The sequence below is a fragment of the Poromitra crassiceps genome (genome assembly GCF_964638095.1).
Source record: "Poromitra crassiceps genome assembly, chromosome: 6".
NCBI classification, from domain to species: domain Eukaryota; kingdom Metazoa; phylum Chordata; class Actinopteri; order Beryciformes; family Melamphaidae; genus Poromitra; species Poromitra crassiceps.
The window spans coordinates 23188834-23214289 of record NC_139627.1 but is presented as its reverse complement, the minus strand read 5'-3'; the positions used below and the strand labels follow the sequence as shown (position 1 = coordinate 23214289).

Genomic DNA, 25456 nt, shown 5'->3' with positions numbered 1-25456 from the left:
CTATGACAACGACTGGCCGTTGAGGCACTCCCGCCGCAAGCACTGCGCCGGCTTCCACCAGTCCCCGTTGTGGCAGCGGCAGATGGTGCAGTCGTCCACCTTCACTTCAATTCCAGCGGGGATGATCGTCGTTCCGGCAAAGCAATTTGGACCTGCCGCATGGGAAGAGGGGGAAGGAGGGATGGAGGTAGATGGGGGAGAGAGTGAAAAGAAAGAAAGAGGAGAAATGAATGCGGCTGTCCCAGGTCGCCTCTCTCCTTTTTTCGGAGTGGCGCCGGAGTGATACGGTGAGCCGCGGGGAGTTGGGCGAGTCAGAGCAGACGTACGGATCTTTTCACGGGCATGCACCGATGGGCTTGTTTTTGCAACACTAAAGCGCTTTTGTTAGCCTCCCCTTCTCCCTCGACATGGAGCGCTTTGCATCCTAATGCGCCGCGAGCAGAGGAGGCTGCCAGGCGCTGGCTTGGCACTACAGAGTACAGAGAGGTTGGGGTACAGAGAGGTTGGAGTACAGAGAGGGAGGAAAAAGCTGCTTTGAGAGGCAGTAGGGAGGATGGTGTTATCACTTCAGTCCGTATGTTCCTCTGCACACATGCTCTGACTTCCAAAACAATAAGGGAATGATAAATGATCAACTCACATTTATTGTTGAGTTCTGTGGATATCCCCTGGGCCTTTTTCTTCTGCCAATAAGATTACGGCCCCTTTACATCTCTGATTTGTTTGATTGTGCACCTTTGGAACACTGATCAGGCAATTGTTAGAACAGATAGAAAGAGAGATTACCTCGGGTACATCTGTACTCCAGGAAGCCCAATTGCTGTTACATTGGCAAAAATGCATGAATACTTTAATGGTAAACAGCGCAAGTCGTAAAGATTAGAATTCCAAGATTAGAATTCCTCTCCTCCCCCATATGCTGCCTCAGGGTGATTTGAGGTGGCGCATTTTCTATTTTCTACCTTTTGAGACAGGAGAGCAAGGTGGTGCCAAGAATTTGCCCCACTTTTAATCATTTAAACAAAGCAATCAGCCACTCAATTGGTGTGAAGGTGACTTTGGATTGCTCTGAGTTCAGCTCTATAAAACCTGTCGGAGTCGAGTCTCCTCCGTGAGTAATGATGAAAAGCTCACTTGTCTCATAACTCTGGAAGAGACAATAGCTTTATTGGCTAATATTCATACACATCATAATATCCCAGTGACTTTGATGTCAAAAGACATCCAGGCGACCTTAGTGCTAGCACTGAACGTAATAAGATCTTTTCTCGTTATTATGAGGTCTTTTCTTGTTATATCAAGAACTTTTCTCTTCACATGATAAAGATCTCATTATATTACATAATCTTTTCTTGTTATAATGAGAAAAGAATGTCTGAATGTGGAGATAACACTGCATGCCTCTGTGGAGCACTGCCAGTCCCAGACCCTCGTTCAGAGATACTGCCTGATCGCCGTCATTCTTGGAATTTACTGCACAGTTCACAAACTAATTAGGGGTTCAAGGGGGCTGGGACCCCTATTGTATTTGCTGTTTGTTTCTTTATTATTATTATTATTATTATTATTTTCCTTCCGTACAACTGTGTATATCTCAGAAACCCTAAGGCCCACAGAAACCAAATTTTGCACCTAGGCTAGAAAACTCACCCACTAGCCTACTCAGAAACAAAAAAATATACCAAACTACGAAATTCCGGCGATACAACCAACACCCCATTTCCTGGTTTTCTCACCACCCATAGCACTGGGCCAATCCCTGAAATTTGGCCCAATGACAGATATTCAAGCCCCTTTCGGGGGCAATAGGCTTGAACCCCTGGTATTGCCGCTTGCGGCTATATTGATAATTACATTTGCATCACTCAAAGACGCCAATATCTCCCATTGCGTTGAACCAAGAAGTAAGTAAAAGCGGATGAAATGAAGTATCTACACCATTGTGGTCTTGGCCTCTCCATGTGATGAGTCAACTGTTATTTTTCTCATTCTGAAATCCTTTCTCGATATTACAAGATCCTACTGGTCATATAGGGAGAAAAGATCTTGAATTATTTGTGTGTGTTTTTTTGTCAAGAAGAGCACAACATGCTTCCATACGAAACAATACGACTTGAAAAAGCAAAAATGACTGTCAGAGCCCATTATGCAAGCATCTGATAGTCCTACTGTAGCATTAAGATGACCTGTCTGAAGGCTTATGCATTCTTTAATTATCGGCAGCTCAGCCTTTCAATCATCTTCCTCTGGGATGTTGACTCAAGTCGGAGATTTGCATGAAGAGCAGTGCATTCGAAAATACCACTCAGCCACAATCTCCGTGGCCCCACAGGGGCCATTAATGAGAACTCTGAAGGTCTCACCAGCTATCGCTTTCACCCCGCTAAGGAAAAGAGAGCTTGAGCTTTGGTTCAAGTTCCTGTGAATACGTACAGTTTATGAGTAGAAATGAGGTGCAGGCTAGCAGGTATTAAATATGTTATAGCCATAAAGGGAACCTTCAGCCTCCTTCCTGTCCCCCATCCCCTCGCCTCGGCATGAGATGAGTCCCGCGGCCTATTTGAACATGAAAAAAGCCCTTAGATCTGAGGTTAGAGGAGACAATGAGAGCGCTTGCCAAGTCTAAACTCTCATTGATCTGCCACCGGACAGCTGGCACAGGTTACAGGACGAACCCAGCAGAGGTTGATGAGGGAAGAGGGTGACTGGCGTGGCTGCCAAGTGCGATTGTTTATAGCCAGATAGACTGGAGCCACAAGGACACAGTTTCCGCTACCTGTCACCGCTTACAGGACGCAGCCGGTGGCCGCCCGGGCCTGCGATCGACTCACGACCAGTGACATGTAGGAAAGTGCGAGCGGGTTTGTCCCGTGTCAGAAACGCCACATGACATCTTTTCCCTGCATACAGATAAAGAGTGAATGCTTAATCTAATTAGTCATAAACAAAGGTAAGGAATGCATCCATTAAAAATTTACATATCATACTAGCCCCTCAAATCCACGAATCGCCGCCGCTTGTCCATAAAATGTCATCAAAGTGGCAAACTGAATACTGTAGGTTACCTGGTTTTAGCTGACCTCACCATGACAGTCTTCAGGCAGATAAGAGTTGACAGGTCAATGATTCAGCCTTATGGTTCACATTTTTAGACTAGCGCTCATTATCACAAAGTACGTATGCCTCATGAGAATGATATAATTGTGTCGGCCCTGATGAGTTGATATCAATCATGATAGAGAGAACAGCCGAACTTGGGTGAGTAAACACAGGTCGGCCCTTTGCATCGTGATGCTTGGAGTTTGTAACATCTCGTTCACGTGATCAGGATGCTGATGCATCATGTATTAACAAGAGATGGGCTCTAATAAGGGCGGGGCATGCCTGGGTGGCTTGGTTGATGCACTGTGAGCCGTCCAATTTATAACCTCAGCAGGGAAGGATTTATGGCATCACTGATGTCACAATGTCTATGCATAAGTAGACTCAGCCCTCAGTCTTAATCCGTTTCACTCCTGTAAGACTGAGAATATTACTATTTAAATCTTTGCATAACGTTAGGTGGCGCTGTTGGAAGCCTTGCATCGGAGAACCAATCATGAGTGTTGTGGGCGGGCCTGCTTTCTGGGGGCAGTGACGCTCATGCAGAACCGATGTCTCGCAAAACATCGCCGCGTTTGCGGAGAAACATATTAATCACTTAGAAACAAACATAACCTGTTAATAGGACGTGTTTCATCCGGCCCCGGCGGCTAGAGGTCTTTTCCCCAGCGATAAGCCAGACTCCCAAGGCTAACGTTACAGAGCCTGCTGATGACTCACAGTAGCAAGCGGACCACTTCCGGGTAGGAAACATTATTGTAAAATAAACAACAGCTATAAATTTTGTTTGGAGCATATCAGCTTCATGCTCTGTGTTAGGACTATGATAAATGGCATTGCCGCTACCAAATAAAATTCGAATAATAAATGTAGGCGTGTCTGCTGCCGGCCGTTCTCGCCGGGCTCGGACAGACAGTTTCTGACAGTGAAATTCCCAGACGTTTGGTGGCGCAGCTCACCAAACGTCTGGGAGCCGAGACTAATGCATAAGTGATGTCAGTTCACTGGACATTGTCATTGTGACATCATCAGTGATTTATGACATCACTGTTGGCAATCTATACTAGAATTGTGGCCCCAGCCCCAAGCTTCGATTGGTGGCCAGACATGACATCATCTGGCGGCCTGGCAAACATATTGCCAGGCAACTGGCTGCCGGCCACTAACATCATTTGTCCTCATGGTTGTGATCCAGTCAGCCTTCCGACTGATGTCACTTGAGCAATTGTGATGTGATCAGTGATGTCATCAATGAGTGATGCATTGTGACATCATCAGTGATGTCATAAATCCTTCCCTGCAAAGGCGATAAGTAGGACCCGTAGAGTTTACTGTTAATGGCACACAGGACATCGGTGCGAAGGCCTCCTCTGACATTAGGCCCCCCACCGTCCGCAGGCGACTGTCTAAGGGTCCCAGAAGGACCTCCGCAATACGCATATGCAAGCGAAGTGGGAGACTGCGGGTACTTGCTACAACTTAGCTGGGATCGACGCAAGCTACTTGAGCTACTCGAGCAACTCGAGCATTTCGAACATGGAGAAGAGCTTATGAGGCAATTTAGAAACGCCCGAAGGGAGCTTTGTGCTAGCTCTTGGCAATTCTATGTGGAGTCATGCCGCGAGCATCCCCGCGTGCGGGATGTTTTACAATCTTTGCTCACTACGGTAGTTACCAGTCTACGGCTCAACCGATACTGGATTTTTTGGGGACTGATAATGGGGAGTAAAAAAATTGTGATATCGATATATCGGCCGATATTTGAGATATCTTACTAATACAATCGGGTGGCGTTCCGGCTGTGGGCAGAAGTCATCGTCGAGTGGTGGCCAGTGGTAACTGATGTCATACCCACTGATGATGTCATGCCCCACAATTGTCGAGTGGTGGTGATGATCTAACAGACATTGTCACATCATCAGGGGTGTCATAGACTGTCATCAGTGATGTCACTCGAGCAATTGTGATGTCATCAGTGCATTTTGACAAACACTGATGATGTCATAGACAATGTGACATCATCAGTGATGTCATTACTCTTTCCCTTCAGAGTCGGACAACTTGAGATCTTGACATCACCAAACAAATTGTATGCATGTGTGATACATCAGTGACTGATGTCATCAGTGATAAAGTCACACACACACTGCTCGAGTTGCCCGAGGGACTCTTGACATTGTGACATCGGCACACAATTGCTCAACTGAGCATGCTCAGCCTGAGTGATCACTGATGTCACAGACAACTGATGTCAACTGAGCATGCTCAGCCCAATGACACACACACCGCCCAAGTTGGTCAATCAATGTCATTTTAATGAAGTTAAAACAATCTTTATTGAGCGTGCTTAAACTATAAATGTCTAGTGTGTGTGCATATGCTAGAAATTTGCAGGCTCAATTTTAGTTTATTTTGGGCGCTTTGCCAATTTATTGATTGTAGACTTGTAGATTATAGACACTTAAATGGAGCAACCACACTACGCCAACAGGCTCTGGTCAGTCTGCCTTGAGGAACCCCACACCGCAGGGACAATGTTTTTGCGGTTTCTTTAGCAAGTGGGTTTTTACGGAGGGGTTGCTATGCCTTTCTTTCTTTCCTTCGTGTGGACATAGAACTATATGACATCATCGGCACAACCTGACCACTTTCTTTCGGCAACCTGGACTCTTTCTTTCTTTTGTGGGGACAGACAGACAGATTCATACATACAGACAGGCCCTCTGAAAATATGCTAAATGTCCGTATCACCAGAACTACCCACACTTTCTTTCACACTTTTCCTCATCTCATTTTTAACCTTTGCTTCCTGTCATTTAAACACACATAGGCATGCGCGCGCACACACAGACACGCACCAGCTAGCCCGCAGCAGGTGGAAGGAGAGCGCTAATCCAGGCTGACATGATACGCTGACACCCATGGCATTTCAGGGGAGGCCTGCCATCTCCAGGCACCCCAAGGGCGCCTGGTCTGGCTCTGGCAGGCAGATGAATCTGTGTGGTGGGTGGATTGCTGGGGGGTGTAGGAGGGGGAGGGGGGGGGGGGGGGGGTGTTGGGGCAGTGGAGGAACACTCTTTAGCTTTCATGTTTGGCCGAGGGACAGGCGGCCATGGGAGGAAGCCATCCACTTACAGTATGTACGCCAGTTGGAAGTGCAATCTTCAACCTTTTTTTCTCTTTCACTTCACCGACTCTGAGGAGCCGGGTCTCCAGTCCAGGCTTTTCTTGAAATGAGCGCGATGTGAAAATTCTAATTTGCCCTCGGTGCAGGAAAAGGTTTTTACGGAGTGGCCTCTAGGGGCCCAGATGTCTAGTGGCCACGCCGTAAAAACATTTGTTAAAAATATGACAACTTTGCTCACAGTAGAAAACATCTGAAGTGAGTTTAAAATGTTACCCGGGTAATCTGGAGCTGAGAGCAAGTGTATCCGCCCATCCTACCTCCTGATCTTCATACCCTTAACTTTCAATGTGGAACTCCTGCCTGTTTCTTTTTTTTCCTGATTTTTTTTCCTGATCCACCCCCCCCCCCCCCCCATTTTCTCCCCAATTGTATTTGACCAATTGTCCCCCCTTCTGCCCTGGTCGCTGCTCCATTACCTCTGCCGATCTGGGGAGAGCCCTTCCTGCCTGTTTCTAGTCATGTCTGCTTCTCATAATCTTTTCATGGTGGTATCTATCCCACTTTTTCTGCAGATGAGGAAAAGTGTGAAAGAAAGTGGGGGTAGCTGATCTGGTGATACAGACATTTAGCATCTTGCTCAAATTAAAGCTCTGCAAGTTGGAGAATGTAGGTCAGCCAGTGCTATGAGGCAAAACATCTTTCAGGATATTAGTTTTGCCCATTCTTTGCTATTATCTGTATTCAAAAGCAATAATCAAAAGCATTTATCCAATACACATAATGAGAAGGTTCAATGCAAAACTTTAAAGAATAGTTTGGATTATTTTACGTGGGGTTGGTCGATAGTGTATTTACCTGCAGTAGATTGAGCGCCCTGCCAGTTTGGAGAAGCATTACATCTTCTCAACTGTCGAACCCTCCGTATTCCTACGAATGCCCGGCACTGTTTTACGCTGCAGATCACTGGGTCAGAATCGTGCTGTTGTGGCGTAATACAGTGCGTGGGATGCGTAGGGATACGGGGCTTCTATGGTTGAGAAGATGTAGTGCCAAAGGAAAGGGCTGTTTGACAGCAAGGTAAAGCACTAAAAATGTGAGTTGAGTTTGAAGCTCTCTGATCATGCATTCTAGTTGACCCTCCACGCACTTGGTATTACCCTTAGGCACTCTGCTGTTGATCATTCCAGGCGAGGTGATCATGTTCCGGAGGAGCAGTTACTGTACTCCAGTCATAAAGTGCCATCTGTCCCTCAGGATCGGGGCTGGCACAGGGAAAACTCCCACCTCCCCTTGTAAATAGCCAATGAACCATCGGAATCCTTCATTCTAATTTAGGGATTGGTTGTGTGGGACAAGGGCGTCAGGGCATTGGGAGATAAAGGGTTCTCTGGGGGCCCATTAGTCCCTCCCACCATGCCCTTAATCAATGGGCTAATGTTTACTCTGCTTAGTGTGTCATTTATAATTAAAGCTAGTACCGCTCATTAGTGGCCAACAGGCCCAAGGTAATGATTTTAATTCATAAAACATCAATTACATCCTCATCCTCCGAAGGCGCGGTCATCAAATGGCCACGCTGCAGATAAACTTTCCGCCATCGGTTTAATTAAATTTTAATGACTGAATGAGGAGTGTGCGGCGAAGTCCGGAGGAGGGCGAGCGCTTACCGTTTTTACAGATGGGACAGCACTGCTCCGGCTCATACACAGGGTTGACGCACTCCGGGACGGCGCAGTCGGACACCACGCAATGCACCTCGTTATTTGGTTCGCAGCGGCACCATTCACAAGGTGACGGCTATATGGGCAGAGGGAGAGACACAGAGATGAGAGGTTAAATTGCCTCGTGTTTCACCTCTATCAGTGTGAGTGCATACGGTATGTTGGTTACAGTTGTGCAAACTGTTATTCTGTCTGATTTGGCTCTATACAAGGTCTGTTGAGTGGAAAATTAACTTAATGCAATTACATGGCGTGGAGAAATACAATCTGTTTAGAAAGCACAAAAGGTCAGCTGCACACTCACCACACTGGATTTTCTTTCAGCTCATACGCAAGTACTCTTTTAGACCGATCATCGGCACATGGCTCTATCAGCAACTAGATCTATACTGTACATGTTTTGTGATATGTGATAAAAGACACAAACATTTTTGTGTTACAAATTAAAAGCCCTTTTGATAAAATTATAGCTGCTATAGTTCAAAAGTTCAACATCAGAGGCCAGAAGAAACCGAATGTCTGCAAACCAACAAAATAGTACTGATGAATCATAATAAATTAATTATTTAACTCAGTTATAATAATAATACTTGATTGCATTTCAATATAGTTCCACTCTACTCAAAGCGCTTCACATAGGGGAGGGGGGCGGGGGGAACTCAACTCATCCACCAACTCAACTCATGCACGGCAGCCAGTTTACACCAGAACGCTCACCACACATCAGCTATCACAGTGGAGAGTTGAGGACTGAATGTGCCAATTAAGTAAGGAGGGATGATTAGGTGGCCATGATTGAAGGCCTATGTGGGAATTTAGCCAGGGCACCGGGGTTACACCCTTACTCTTGCGATAAGTGCCGATGGGATCTTTAATGACCACAGAGAGTCAGGACCTCGATTTAACGTCTCATCCCAAAGACAATGCTCACTCACAGGACAGAGTCCCTGTCTCTGCCCTCGGGCATTGGGAATCGGGATATTGTTCATGAGACCAGAGGTAAGAGCTCCTCCTACTGGTCCTCCAACACCATGCACTTCCAGCACCAGATGCATGGTCTCCCATCCAAGGACTAGCCAGACCTGCTTAGCTTTGACAGGAAAGCCAGTGATGTAACTCAGGAGCCACTGGTGCTTTATGGAGCTGAGTTATGAATGTGAAGAGTTTGTATCTTGGAAGTCCCCCCCCCCCCCGTCCAGAAGGTTTATCAGTAAATAATTCAAACTGCTGTTCATTTATACTTAACTCATTGAGTGCCAGCCACTTTTGGAGAACGGACGCTCCCAGTGCCAGAGTTTCAGAGCGTTTTCAGTGATTTCTCGAGGCCTACAGAATATTGTGTGATATTACTATGTAAACACCGAACACGTACAAAGAACGATGAGACTCTCTTCTATCATCTGCAAAAAAAAGTTTATTGATACCATTTTCCGTTCTTTAGTTATGAGCCGGAGAAGATAGGTTGTTTTGAGCAAAAAGAGACGTTTCAAATTAGAAGCTGAGATATTCCGCCTTTTGTGAAATTAAGCATTTCAAGCACATTCACTGAGTCTGAAGCTAATATTTTCTGATGTAGTGACGTGGTGTAGTTGTGTGGTGCCCTGCGTGCCCCACCCCCCTCTCCCCCCTCTCCCCCCCTCAGCTGCAAACTCCTCCCCACACTAACACACAGCCTCACGCACCCAGTCTATTTTCGGAGCGCTCCGTTTTTGTGCGCCGGCTCCCAGCGCTACACGGAAAAGCCAAACTGGACTGCTATGGTTTGGCCCTTCGGCGTCGGGTGCTGCCTTTCTGGCGGCTAATCGTGTGGAGAAACTATGCAGACAGAGGCAGAGGGGCTCAGTTGTGGGCGCGGATTGACTGCTGTTCGCAGCCAACGTCAGCTGCAGCCAGAGCAATCTATATGGCTCTGGCTGCAGCATGAGCGGTTTCTCTTTCATCACAGGGCTTTTTCCTGCTGTTTTCCGGACCTTTCTCTAATCTGGAGAGCACTGTCGCCACCTAATGGGTCTGTAAAATAGGTTATACACCTTCAATAGCTCCCATATTTTTATAGGAGATGTAATAGGCTTTGATCCACGTCCCACCGTCAAAAAACGCAATTGACGACAATCGTCGTCATTGGCACTCTACGTCACTAATCGAATTGACGACGATTGTCGTCATTGGCACTCAATGAGTTAATTATTGTAAGCAAAAATCTTAAAATAACATAATATGCTAAATAATAATGTGCTTTACTTGATATAATTTGGGAATGAATCAACAATTCCAACTGCATTGGTTCCAGCAAATTCCCTCCTATCCCATCTACTTTTCTTCTTATTTCCACATATTGTCAAAATCCATTTAGGTGTAGGATAAGTAACAAGAACTATGTTGCTTCAATGATCACACCAGGATGAAGTGGCAGTTCTGAATGCACAAACATTTGATTTTGCTTATTGGCTATTTGATCTTAAACTCAGATATGGAAGCGGTCAGGCTTGCATTGTAATTGGGATTCCATGTAGAATGGATGCAATGCAATAAATACAGGCAGAGGAAACGCACAGCAGCCGTTTCCAGGCCATCTGTGGACATACACCGACATGATGTTCTAAAAGTTGATCTGTAGGAGATCACGTTGCAATGACAAGTGTAACTGCAGCAGACTACTGGAGGAAATGAATATGTGCCAGTTTTCATACAGTTACCTCCCATTATTCCACTTTTCCTCCAGTTCAAGCCATGCATTTTGCTCATTGAGTCAGTGGAACATGTTAGTCTCAAAATGCAATTTCATCCAAGTTCTCCAGTCAAATTTAAAGGGCCACTTTGCCCATTTTCAACCAGCTTTGTATGATTACAAAATTGGTGAATGAACAGGGAGCTCTCGATCGGTCCAGGCAAGAAGATGGAGGGAAGTTAAACATTGTTTTTTTTTTTTTTTCCTGATTTCCCCCCCATTTTCTCCCCAATTGTACTTGGCCAATTTCCCCCGCTGCCCTGGTCGCTGCTCCACCCTCTGCCAATCTGGGGACAGCCGTAGACTAGCGCCATGCTTCCTCCAACACATGCGCAGTTGCCAGCCGCTTCTTTTCACCTGACAGCGGGGAGCTTCAACAGCAGGACGTAGCACGTGGGAGGATCACGCTATTCCTACCAGTTCCCTTCCGCCCCGAACAGGCGCCCCGAGCGACCAGAGGAGGCGCTAGTGCAGCGACCAGGACACATACCCTCAATCCGGCTTCCCATCCGCAGACACAGCCAATCGTGCCTGTATGGATGTCCGACCAAGCCGGAGGCAACACGGGGGAGCGAACCTACGACCCTCGTGTTGGTAGGCAGGGAATCTACCGCTACACTACCCGGACACCCTGGAAGTTAAACATTGTTAATTTGCTACTACTGATTGACCCTGGTTGAAAATATGCAAAGTGCTCCTTTAAAATAAATCACCTTTCCCTTATTTTTAGGGGAGTTAAACTGACAATGCTAAAGGGGGTGAAGCAATTTGGGTAGACGCTATTCGATCAGTGACTCTATCTCTGCTTGCTGCACCATCACAGATCTGATCAGAAATGTCTCACTCACACACAAACACACACAATGGAGCTGTAGACCGTGAAGGTAAGATAAGTCAGCATCCTGAGAGAGCAAAACACCACAATCCTCTTACATCTGCAAACTGCTACAAAACGCTTCCCGTTTTGCCGAGCTAAACATCCTGCAGTCGCCTGGCCCTCTGTCGGCCCGGGCGGCCGTACAATAGCGTACCAATTAAACAGCGAGATGTTGACTCATGCATATGGAAGCCGGTCTACGGTTTGTCAGCTCGACAGGCCGAGGCTGTGGGGGCCGCGGAGGTGGGAGCTGGGGTCAATCGACGGAGCACCGGGGGCTAAGATACAAGACCTTGAGGCGTTTAGGACTGTAACGTGTAATTGCTGCAATTTTGGATGATTTCAACCTCCTCCCATAGGAGGAGTCCGTCTGTCATCTGAGGCAAGGTTTGGGAACATATATACCCCATAAAAAAGAACAGTGGGTAATTACAGTATGCAAGGCTTACTGAATATGAGCTATCGGGGTTTAGCGAAAATGAAATAGCCTACTCTGACCATGGGCAAAGGGTAAGAAGAACAATTCCAGCTTCTTTTATATTGACAAGCCTGTAATTAGTGAAGAAGGAGTCCCGCACACTATTAACTTGCAATCAAATTTGTTTTAATGTGACGTTTCGGTCACCGACCTTTTTCAAACAAACATTCAGCAGAAGTGAAAAACCCAGCTTAAATAGGGGCTGGCTGTTTAGTTGCAGCCAATCCGAGCTCCCCACGGAGACTGGTATTCAGATCTGACAATTATCAAGACAATTAACTAAAGGGTACAGCACAGAGTGATATACAAATATATAGAGTATCAACATTTTACAAATACACTTCAATAGGTTAATAAGTTAATAAGGTGAAGCTCCACAGGCAAATAGACAAATAGGCAATGATAATAAATAGACAAAAAGGCATAATAATACAGAGGTTTAACCACTGTATTATTTTGCCTTTTTGTCTATTATCGTTAACGTCATTAACGTCACATTAAAACAAATTTGATTGCAAGTTAACAGACTCCTCCTTCACTAATTACGGACTTTGTCTTTGCCCGACGCACCTGAGAGATGTGCAGAGTTTTTCTTCGAATATTGACAAAGCCAGCAGCCAAAAACCAATCAAGATGATGTCTGTTAATAATAAATACCGTATGTCAGTAACACTTTCTAGATGCCATGTCTTTATAACATTGTTGGGATAAAGTATTAAGGTTTTCAGGGTTATAATAACACTCCTGGGGCAGCAGTACCTCAGGAGGTAGAGCTGTCGCATGGGAATCGGAAGGTTCCTGGTTCGGGGCTCGCTCCTCCCGGCAGCGTGTCCTTGAGCAACACACCGAATCCCTAATTGCTCCCGACGAGCTTGTCGGTACCTTGTGTGTCTGCCGCTGCCGTTAGTGTATGAATGCGAGTGTCAATGGGTGAATGTAAAGTATTAATTGTAAAGAGCTTTGAGTCGTCGACACTATAAGTACAGTCCATTTACTATGTTTTAACAGTATTAGCATTATTATTATTATATTATTACACTTGACATGGCTCTCTCACAACATTTTGTGCAAAATCATCTTTGCTTACACTTTTTCATAAGACATTATTGTGATAATTGTAATTATTTGTTATCATATAATATCAGAGCAGTTCTCCAAGCTGTAATGCACTATGCAACCCGACTCAGTTTCTTCTGTCATACACTAGTAGTCACTTTAACATTATGTCAGCAACTTGCAATACATAATAAACCTTGTTATAAGATACCAGGCATATTTATACATATTCATGGGATATAGTGGTAGTGTCTTATAAATGCATTACAACATGCTTATAGTGCATTATAGACATGGCCTTCATGTATTCATTCATTCAAGTGTTCCCAATATGTCTCAGGGAATTATAACAACACTTGACCTAAACCTAACCCTATCAATCACCTTTTCACAACAATGAGCTACATATGCCTATGTTTAAATGAAGGTCTGATCTTGCAGATAATGTTTTATAAAAATGTCGCTAGTCTGATATCTTCACACAGTTCCAAAGAACAGACAAACAAAACCAGCCAAGAACAGGACTGGCCACATAACCATCATATCATATCATATATCATACACACACTCACACATGCTTTTTTTGGAGGCGCCATGAATTTTGTTTTGCGCGTTTTCCCATCCTGGCTCGTCGTCCTCCATGGTTCAGGCCAGAAGCTGCAGTAAAGTGCCCAGGGACCAACTTCGTCCAAACCATCGCTGGTCAGACGACGATGTTCTTGCATGTTTTTAGTGGGGGTTCATGTTGATGTTATGGAGGAAACCTCAGGGGAGCACGGGGAGAACATGCAAGTTCCACACAGAAAGGCCCTTTTCACGAGATAACCCACCTGGGCACTAGGCACCGAAGGCATGGCATGCCAGGCCCAAAAAAATCATCACCAACCCCACCCATGTCCACCCCGATTACCAGCTTCTTCCCTCTGGCAGCGATTCAGAGTCCCCCAGTGCAGGCTCAACTACTTTAAGAACTCCTTTGTCCCCCTGTCCATCAAAGTCCTAAATGGCAAGTTAACCAGAGGCCAACCCCAGTAAAGCTGTGAGCTGCTTTTAATTTTAATTGTATACATGTGACTTCATGAAGCCTCCATGTTGATGAGGTTGTTTTATTTTACTTTATTTAGAATACAACGGTGTTGCACAGTAGGCAGTATGCAATTTGGTAGTTGATACTGTAGTAGTCTGTGCATGTACTGTATGTATGGTCTGTGTGCTTATGTATGACAGCCTGTGTACAGTATGTATCTTATGTATGCACTGTTATTAGTATTATTCACAGCAGATACTGTATTGTCCAACACAAATAAGAAATAACCCCCCGGGACAAAAATGTCTATCCTATCCTAACAGTGTCCCAGGCAGGAGTCGAACCCAAGACCTTCTTGCAGTGAGGTCACAGCGCTGCCACTGTGCCACCATGCACCCCCCCATGAGCTGTTATTATCAAACCATAATTCTAGCAATGAGTGCTATGCATCAAATATTCTGTTTATGTCAATCCTATGGCTGGTTAAAAAAAGATATTGTGCATTTGATAAGATTATGCTTATTGAACAACATTGGAAAGAATGATCAAAGCAACAGGCAAACAATCCTCCTTTACATAGGAGCCTGCCTTTAGCAATAAGTAGATGCTTACAAGCCAATTTGAAGTATCTTAATTGTGGGCGAAAGCGCAGCACAAACATGTCCTGACTGCAGGAGACCAGGGCGGTGCAATTAGTTAAATGGACAGTATGAATCCAGCTAACACCGATTTTTAGTCATATTTGACCAGCTGCCAAATCTATGGCACAACGAAAGACTATAAAACATACACAAAAAGCTGAAAACACTGAAACAAGCTTTCACTGAAATCTATATTTGGCAAACACAGTCGCTTTCCCCCATGAGGCATCTATCTTTAGAGGGGGGGGGGGAGATATTATACAGTAGTCCTTGAAGGACACATTAGTGATGCATGACTAAATCTCCTAAAGCTATCATTTGCTTTCCTTAGTGAGTGGATTCTGTGTACCATTGCTACTATTATTCTGTATAGTAGTTCCTAGTTAATTGGGAGAATAAATTGGAATAACAATTAACATACATTATGCTTTGGTTTAGGCCACTGCACTCAATATCTGTGAAAATGAACTAGGGGTGCTCCGATCAGGATTTTTGCGGCCGATCACCGATCGCTAAAATCAGTATCTGCCGATACCGATTTCACCGATCACGAATCACAGCGTCGATTGAAGCCTTCTTTGGATCATGTAGCTTTATTTATTTATTTATTTATTTATCATAAAAATAAACATTCTGATTAATAGCGGATGGGTTGTGAGCGAGTGAAATGATGTATGTAAAATTAATATGAATTACATTCTCTAGTCTATGAATATATTTTAAGCATCATTTTTCATCAGGCACCTTATTAGCCCACTATTTTTGAATCAAGCAATGGACCTCAAATGACCACGGCAATGGTAAACAATAGCCATGCGCTAAACGTCAATGTGATGCCTCGCATTCTTGATCCATATATAAGGTGAATGATGTCACCAGAACCTCAAACAGGAGTCTCCGCTGATGGAAGAGAATACGTGTTTGTATTTTCCTATACGATGAGGCCAATCCAGTCTTGATCTAAAGTTAAAGCTAAAGCTAGCGTTAGCCTAGTAGGCTACATGAGGACAATTGCTGGACATGTAATGTGACCGCATGGAAGTTTACCTGGAGTCCTGGACTGCAGCGATCGCACAGAGGACGGCAGCAGAAACAGTAAGTTTGTCTCCCCAATGCGAGACTCGCTGCTTGATTTAAAAGTCAATATAGCGATGTGAAAAGTCGGGTGAGTGCTGACGGAGAGAGGGAGGGAGAGAGGAGTGAAGTCATTTTAGGTGCATAGTACCGATACCAACACCGTGGTATTCCTCTTTAACCAGAAAAGCAGTGCCAGTGTGACACATACAGTGCAGAGGGTTCCTAATGATCCATTAATTAATTTTTCTTGGGGGGGGGGATGGGGGGGCAATGACAGTGCTTTTCAGTACATCCTTTAGTGTGCGGTCTACCGTGAGGAGGATCAGTCATGCCTCACCCCTGGACTCCCAAAAGGAAAACGGAGCACCGGGCATCACATTTAGAAGTGCTGCCAGATGTTCTGGTGAGGCAAAGTCTCTCATTGTCCCCCATCTCGACGACTGGGTACGAGAGCGAATAGGGGCTGTCGTGCCTTCTGGTTTCACTCGGAGACAAATGGAGATGCGCAGAATAGTCAAATGACCTTGAAGGTGGTAGGTGGGGGTGGTAATGTAAAGTACTTGGAGGCCAGACAACAGGGTCACAGGGATCTAATGCATGCGATTAACAGGAGTGATGGGGGGAATGAGGTTGACAGTCAAACTGCATGCAGGTTTCGCCCACGTCGAATCCACATCTTCCCAGCGCTCCGGGAATACAGAGAGAGAGAGGAGGCATCCTGCAGGCTCTAGATATTTGGGAAAGGACTTAATCATTTCTTCAAATTAGAAGCATTCTTGCCTCTGGCAGATTGGATAGGAAAATCAGTCAGTCTGTTGCGTCTCGTAGGTGTCAGTGCTGAAAAGCAGAGGTACTAATTACTGCAGTGCAGTGTGTGATGTGGAGGCAGCTCTGTGTATAGCGTACATATATTATTTTGTTTAATCTCTGCTGTTCTACAATTATATTAAGTTGTGCAAAGGGGGGTTGGTTGGTTTATTGAGTGCGCAATTATAAGTTACTTTATGAAATTTGCAGTATTTTCCTATCATCTACAACTAAATGTAGACTCAGGGTGGTAAGAAGTAATTTGGTTTTCTTTGGAAAAGAGAGCTTCTCCACATTTAAGACCTACTCAGTGGTTGCACTGAATAGATTAGTATCTGTCCCATAGCGATTAAAGGAACGATGAGTAGAAATAATGTATTACGATTGTAGGTGTTGGTCTTTGTCAAATCGGTTAAGACTGTTTGCTTTGAAATGAGACATGATTCAAGATAGCCTGATGTTGGAAATTGGAAATCTAAGGTCACCTTCACTGAAAATGATGGGGAACGCCAAGCAACAGCCACCTCATCTCTCCTGTCTCCTAAGCCGACCCGCATCCCCCCACCCCTCTCCAACTCTGCATCCCTTCCACCGGGGGATTGCAGGAAGCACGGACGGGATTGTTCACATTTGAGTTCACATCCCAGCCCTAGCCTGTCCGACCTGGGATCTGAACTCACCCTATATCTCCTGGTTCTTGATTGGAGCTGTGCTGAGGCCAGAGGCGCGCCGGCAGCCATGCTGGGCAGACTGGTCTCTTCCTCAGCTGATGGGGAACTCTGTAGGTGAAACACCTACTGGGGGTGAGTGGCACAACTCTCACAGGGCAGCAAAACAACAGAGCAGCAAACACACCTGCTTGGTAGTCACTCTAGTCTTGCAACATCCAACATCCGCTATTAGCCAATAATACTTTAATCTCAAAAGAACCATATCATTTCTGAAGTGGGCTAGCTGGCACTGGTGGTACACTATAATCATTCTATCACAACAGAGACAGAAAGGCTCAATTGTGGGAGCAGATTGGCCAGACACTGAATAGCTTTTATCACCATACGTGTGTTGTTAGCTTGTTAACTGTCAGCTATGCTACTGAGCTAATGTTATTTTCAATATGCTAATTTGCATATTGTGCACTGGGGTGCAGCGCGCCCCAGTGCACTTCCAGCGTTTAACTGCCAGGAAAAGACACTATATGGACACATGCCTTTAAAGTGGATTATTAGACTGCTGATGCCTGAGTTACATGAGGATTAGATTCAACAAATGAGAGGCTGACATTGCACTACAGACAGCTGCTGTGTGGAGTGAATGGCCATTAGTATTACCACCAGCATGACTGCACACATTACTTAAGTGGCCCTTAATCACTCGCCTTAATATTGCATGGTAGGATTTACTGTACGACAGCACTGCATATAGTGCCGCAGGAATGAGTCCTAAAACCCGGAAGTTAGCATCGCCCGGTTCCTTCGTCTGGAAGTCAATGGGGTTTTTGAATGGGGTTTTTGGTTAGATGCCTGAAATAAGGTGTGTGGTTAGCAAAAGTTTATGGTACTGAGATCTTTGTGTTCAGCAAGATCATCTTCACAAATGGGCACATTTCTCTAGCATTTTCTGGCCATCACGATTTTTGGCGATCACATTTATGCTTCCAAAATCATAAAAGTGGGGTTAGTTTGTGAACACAAAGATCTCAGTATCATAAACTTCTGTTAACCACAGACCTTATTTCAGGCATCTAACCAAAAATCCCATTGACTTTGAGACGAGGGACACCAACGCAATGCTAACATCATCCCTGTGGCACTCTATTGAAAAAGGTGTTGGGTGATGCTAGACTGCATCTAAACATCCCTCCTTTCAGACATCAGACTGTTCCATAAGCTCTAAAGACACCACATCCTTTCTTGTTGGCTTTGAGAGATGCTGTATCTCTGCATGTCTCCTCCCTATCCTGCTGCTGAATGTCAATGCAGACCTGTGCACAATGTGCCAGGATCACAGCCAAGGAAATGCCAGTGAGGCCCACACCAAAGGTTAACCTGTCGGCATCTCTTAATTGGGGTCCATATCCCAAGACACAGACGGCTTTAGATTTGCCTTGAACACTACAGGGTTCCGAGGCTTTCATTTCTTCACTGAAGAGATACAGCCTCACACAGGATGCAGACAGTCAGTGTTTCTCAATGTGGGGTCCGGGGATCACCAGGGGTCCTTGAGGGGGTTCCCAGCAAACTGGTGTTAAACTTCAGCATTATTTCAGTTACAAGATATTAACACAACAAGATAATGCAGTGTTTTCTATGTGATTTAGTGAGCCTGTGGTGGTGGGTGGACCTCGGACCCTCTATTGGGGTCCGCGCGCATGCTCCCCCGGCTATGGTGGGCCACCATATTATTTATGAAACACTGTAATGTAGACTAATGACTGTTCCGATCATAGTTTCACTGTTATCTACAGATAGTCATGGAATATAGAGAGCCAAGTGAACGTCACTTCCTGCCTTTGTGCCCTAGCGTCTGAAAAAATATGAATGGTGGTGAACGGAGAGAGACGTTACTTTTTTTTTATCCTGTTTGAATTGTGCCACGGGGTACACATCATCTTTGTCAATGTAAAAGCTAACTTTGCAAGTCAAGAAAGTCGCAGTTTGTGGTAAAACTGTGGCACTATAAGTGATAAATCAGAAAGACCACGCACAACCAGTCGCATAAGTGACGTATCTCCCGCCAGTCCATGTTGTTGATGGTGTGACGTCTGCTAAATTATTTTAGCTGGGTGCGTGAGACTCACAATTATTCCACTAGAGGAAGCAATGCAAATATAATTCCACAAAGATTTAAGAGTTCTATGGGGCAAAAATCATTTTTGTATACAGCAGGAGTGCTATGGAACCAGTTACCATCCTCTTGCAAAGAACTGGCCACAGAAAGAGGATTTAAGGCCACCTTGAAAAAGTGGTTAGTGACTGCCTCTATCTGATAGACATTTATTAGGTAGGCTAGGCGGCGATGGATATTTGCTTTCAGATGTTTTTTTATTTATTGTTTTTTTCTACTGTAATAATTTGACCAACTCAAGATGTTGTGGTAGATAAATTTAATTTGATTGAGGATGCACTGACAGGTGTTAATTGTGTGATTTGTCTTGTGATTTGTTTGTATGTTTTGTTCCTGGGCTATAAAGTAGCTCACCGTCCTGGATGTTGCCTAATGTACCCCTCCCCACTCCTTCTTCCCTCTCTATCCTACCCCTCTCCCTATCCCCAGACTCCTCCCCTCTCTACCCTACCCCTCTCCCTATCCCCAGACTCCTCCCCTCTCTACCCTACCCCTCTCCCTATCCCCAGACTCCTCCCCTCTCTACCCTACCCCTCTCCCTATCCCCAGAGGTCCACAATGAAAATAAGCCTTTTGGCTTTATTGTGTTTTTAACCTCGATGATTTTTAATTGTATGTATTCTTGCTGGGCAGAGATGTATACTGTACATATATTTTTTTAAATTGTCAAATAAATCCAATCCAATCCACGTATATTGTGCGACACGAGGATGTAGTCGATTGACAAAACTAAACCTTTCCGTTTCAGGACAAACTGTGACTGTCTTGACCTGCATAGTTCTCTTTTAAATGGACAAAATGGACGTGTACCCCGTGGCACAATTCAAATGGGATCAAAAAGTAATGTCTCTCTGTTCACCACCATTCATATTTTTTCAGATGCTGGTACACAGAGAAAGGCAGGAAGTGACGTTCACTTTGGCTCTCTATAGGACAAAATCATGATCTAAAAAAAACATTTGGATCTGAGAGACAAAATCTCATCAAATGGGGGCCCGTGGCCCTAATGTGGACTAAATTAAGGGTCTGATATGAAAAATGTTAAGAATCACTGGTCTGAGTAACCTGCATTGGCCTCACAACTCATCTCATGCCCCTAACAGTTATTTAGATGACTTAATAGGCAGCCATCCTCAGCCATGATTTTCTCCCTCCTTATTTCTGTCATGTAATTTTCACTGGGAAAATCAATGAGAACAAATGAATGTCCCCCACCCCCCAGTACTGATGAAATGTCTCTGTGTGTCTGTCTCTCTCTCTCTGGGTCCTCCAGTCAAGGTTAGCATGTCTATGAGGGTGAGATGCACACTATTGATGGACCTGATCTCACATCAAACCGCAAGGGTTACGCACCCGCAGGGGAAGCGTGGGCTCGCATCCCAATGTGGGGGCGGAGCTTGATGCTGTCTGACAAGCAAAGACACCAATCACGGCAGATTACAGCTGCATGGATTCCATTAGGACTGATTTCACACTATGGCACGCTTCACGTTAAAGCCTGTTCTAATGTGTAATGCCTATAAGCTTCCACCGGAGGTCTAAAAAGTGAACAAGAGCAAGCCACACTTAGATACAGGTGTGTCACAAAAACCAATGCCTCGGCCATCCGCTCATCCATCTGAACGTACCGGAGGCGGATGCATGCCAGTGAAAATGAACAACACTGAAAAGACTCCAACCACCCCCCCCCCCCACACACACACACACACACTTTATAGTGGATCAAAGCACAGCCACAGATAAACAAGAATAGTTCACAATGATGCTTCTTCTTCTTCTTCTTTTTCTGTGGTAGGCTCATATTCACAGGTGCAACATCTTCCTCCTCACAAGATTTCATTGTTTTGCGTTGAAGTGCCTAGTCAAACTAAAGCAAACTTACTGAGGTCGATTTATAATAATATAACATCATTGTATATGTTTTGTATAATCCAAAGTGGTTTTTGACCGAAAACTTGTAGGACTCAATAAGGACCCTAACCTCATAGCCCTGTGAGCAACTTGGTCGATGGGTCGCTCTATTCCGACTGACTGTGTGGTGTGAGAGGATTTGATTGCATGTAATGATCTGCAGCTACCAGGTTTTGACCAGATATCATGTATTTTTGCTGCTTTGGTATTGCCTGTTATGACATGATATTGTTATGGGTTATCATAGCTAGAAAGCACTCAAACCTCAGTATTAATTAATTGAATACTTCAGAGTTTACCATCAACCCCATCAATGGATGCAACCATTGATTGATGCAACCATGATCATCGTTTAGTGATGTTTATTCCTGTAGTCTTTCAAATAAAAGTTAGAGAACTAGGAGGTTTTGAATGGTTGTAATCAGCTTTTCCTCCATTTTGCCAAACAAGGAGGCACAAAAAACTGGCCAATGACCATGAAAAGTACAATTGTGGACAACTTTTCTTAGCTGACACCGTCCACACGTCTTACACACGCCGAGTTTTCCTGTCTCACAGCTCTGTGAAATGCAGAACTTCTGTTGATCGTGTTGCTCACAATGTGAATCAAGACCCATTTCAATTTGACTTGTTATGCTAGAAATAGATCTGAATCTGGAATATGGAACTTATCTTAATAAACATGACTCAATGTAACATTGTTATTTTAAGACTACAGAGGCCAGGGCATGCAGCAATACTGTGGAACTGATATAATTATCCCTTGTGCGCAGTTCAAATGAAATTGTTACATTAACAGGCACAGTCTTCTGATTTCTGCCAGAGCAAAAAATGCAGAGATGCAACTACAGGGGCAAACTCGCTCTTTGGTTTCTGTATGACATTTTAATTGAGTTTGACTGACATAGGGGTGAGTCATTGACTGAATTTTCATTTTGGGGTGAACTATTCCTTTAAAGTGTGATCAGACCAATCAGACGAGTGTGGAAAGTTTCCTCAAAGCCCTGAGATGGGCTTGGACATGTATGTTATGCTTCTTGAATGGATGTAGCATTAGATATAACCAATCAATTATAGGCAATTACTCAACAGCACATCAAAAATGCATCAGGTTAATTTGATTTCTGGGCTAATGTGGATTTCCACTATTTGACCTCTGTCGTTCCCACGGCCGCAGCACACTATCCTAATCTGCCATTGACATTAATCTTAAATTAAAGATGGCCTTTCAAAGCTTAATGTAAACCATCATTTAGTTGTAGAGTACCTCTCACCTCCATGAAATGGTTATTACAGAACAGGCTAAACCTAGAACGATTTAAGATACGGCTGGCAAAATCTATTCAAGGTTGTCCAACTTCACTTTTAGCACAGGAATAAACTTAATTCAAATCAGTAGCTCCAAAATAATCGGATGTAATGGATTTTTCAGGTGGAGTCTTATAGCATTTGACTGACACACAATTATAATGGGGTTATTACTCCTAGCGGGCAGCCTATGTATTTTCGCAAACATGAACAAATGCCATGATTAACCACAGAGCTACATCGTCTTGGTTTTGGGCGAGATTGTGTCAGACCTCATTTCAATCATCCACAGCCCCGATCCACTCGTGATGAATTTCAATGAGGTTTCCTCATGGGCAGCAAGCAACAGTTTAAAACACAGCCTGTACATGTCATGCTCACAGTGTCATTTCTAGTCTGGCAATACTGTCATTCTCGATAACACCTGTCAAGTCACCGGTCTGATGATAGACACGGTCCTGCCTTTCCACAAGACACAATGGAAATAGAGTTCTGCCAGCAAAGGCTCCGTGTTGACTAACCTCGCATCACCAGGCGCTCTCTCAAAGGACAAGAGCTTGGTTTCCATTAGTGGCAGTGCTTGGTCTATCTCTCTAAGCCCCGCCCCCAGATCCGCTGGTGTTTCCGCTTTGTGTGCTGCACTATTTTCGTTCCCCCATTGCAAGATGGTTTTATATGGTGTTAGTTTTGTTTATTTTTGTAGCTACATAGCGAGATAACATGCATCACATTTATTTATGTTACTACGGTGCCCTATTTTCAGAGCAGAATTGTTTTTTTGGACATCTGCCAGATCTGCAACAGCCGTTTCCGCTTTTTTGCTGGATGACCAGGTGCCAACATTTTTGGCCCCAGACTACAGATACATGCTTAGAAATCACTTGTATTGAAACAATGGTCCTGCAGCAGAATGATAGCAGTCTTCTGGTATCATTCCACAGAGCCAGCATTGAAATAGCAGCACATTTGCCATCATAGCGTTTGCCATGTTGCAGTGTGAGATAAACAGGGCAGGGAGGAGGAAAGGACATCAGTCCATGAGGCAGCCATCTTTGTGCCCCTGGTCCATAAACAAACAAGTTCACATGATACTATATATGCCATGAAACGATAGTGATACTAACCCCCAAAGCCTTTAGTTCATGTTTATTTTATATTGTATTATTTTCGCTGATTTTCTCCCCGTTTGTAATTGGCCAATTCCCCCTGCTGTCCCGGTCATTGCTCCACCCTCTCCGCCGATCTGGGGAGAGTTGAAGACTAGCACATGTTTCCACCGATACATGTGCAGTCCCCAGCCGCTTCTTTTCATCTGACAGCGAGTTTCACTGGCAGGACATAGCGTATGGGAGTATCACGTCACCCCCCAAACAGAGGAGGTGCTAGTGCAGCAACCAGGACTCACACCCCACTGGCTTCCCACCCGCAGACACGGCCAATAGAGCTGGCCAACCTGACTGTCACGCATTGTTCTCTCACATTGTTCTATTCTCACAATCATGGCGTGCCTCCCGCTGAACTCAGCATAGGGTATTCAACAAACATGCCGTCAACTTAGAGGAATTAAACCCGGGTCTATGCGGTGGTAGGCGAGTGCTTTAAACCTCTACACTACCCAGACACTCTTTATATTGTATTTTGCATATTTTCCCCCAATATAATCAAGATGGTTGATGATAACACAACTGCAAGACCAAAAGCAATGCCATTGACACAATCCTCCCTTTCATATGAACATGCAAGCCTAGTTAGAAATGTTTAGTCTATATGGTCGCAGTATCTTCATATTTACAGCAGCTGAATAACCAGCCCATAACCCAAACAGTCTGGTCAGCCATAACATAACGTAAGATGGTTGATTCACTGGCAAAATGATGCTGATGTTTTTACAGCACTTTTCATTGACAGTGACTGATTGAGTCAACAGGCAACATTGAACCAGCTCATGGGCATCAGTTGGCCAGTTGCCATATGCCATACAGTATGTGAATCCATATATATTTAGTTTACCTTTTGTTCTCATCATAACAAGTGAAAGTGCCAGAAATGTCATTGGAGGCTATAACTTATAAGCAGGAAATCATTTGGGACAAATGCTCCCTCTAGGCTAATAGTTTGGGGACAGACATCTAATAATTTGTTATATTCACCAGATAATATCAGTCATTGCTCCACTTGATCCTAAAGATGACTGGATATTGGAAGGCTTGGTGGCAACATTTGCCAGAGACAGTGATTTAGTGAAATTACCCCATTCTACTACCAGCTGCATCTAAGATGACAAGCTTACATAATATGATTGTGATCCAGGTTGGGCCATATCTTGCGAGTCAGTTTCATGACTTCTTACCTTGAATTCCTCCAGGATCTTGTAGGTTTTCCCCCGGTACTCGCAAAAGTTTTTGACCTCCTTGCACTCGGGGCAGCATCCGTTGTGCTCCACTTTGGTGCACTTGGGGTGGATCTTGGGGCACTCTGGCTGGTCGCACACGGGCCCGTCCTCGGTGCACATGCATGGACAGTTGGAGTGTCCCGGGAAGAACCGCTCCCCAAGCTTGTAGACGAAGCCGCTGTCGTCCACACAGCCTTTCCCCCGGTAGTCATCGAACACAAGGTTGTCCCCGGCGGTCCGCTCCGCCTCGTCCGGGACGTAATCCTCTGGGTTGCCGCTGACCGAGGCCGCGGACACGGCGTTCAGCAGGGTCAGGAGGACGAGGCAGGCTGCGGCCGAGGAGAGAGGGCCCATCCTTCG

At 44.8% G+C, this 25456-nt stretch overlaps 1 protein-coding gene across 1 annotated transcript; it reads right to left on the bottom strand.

Annotated features, from left to right (window-relative positions):
• On the bottom strand, positions 1–25456 carry vwc2l (von Willebrand factor C domain containing 2 like; the record flags this gene model as incomplete). The annotated part of the gene is made up of 4 exons (XM_083639067.1): positions 25055–25456; positions 17322–17420; positions 7897–8026; positions 1–152 (listed from the first exon to the last, which is right to left on the bottom strand). The coding sequence occupies exons 1-4, from the start codon at positions 25448–25450 to the stop codon at positions 1–3; spliced, it is 777 nt and encodes a 258-aa protein (XP_083495193.1). The 5' UTR covers positions 25451–25456.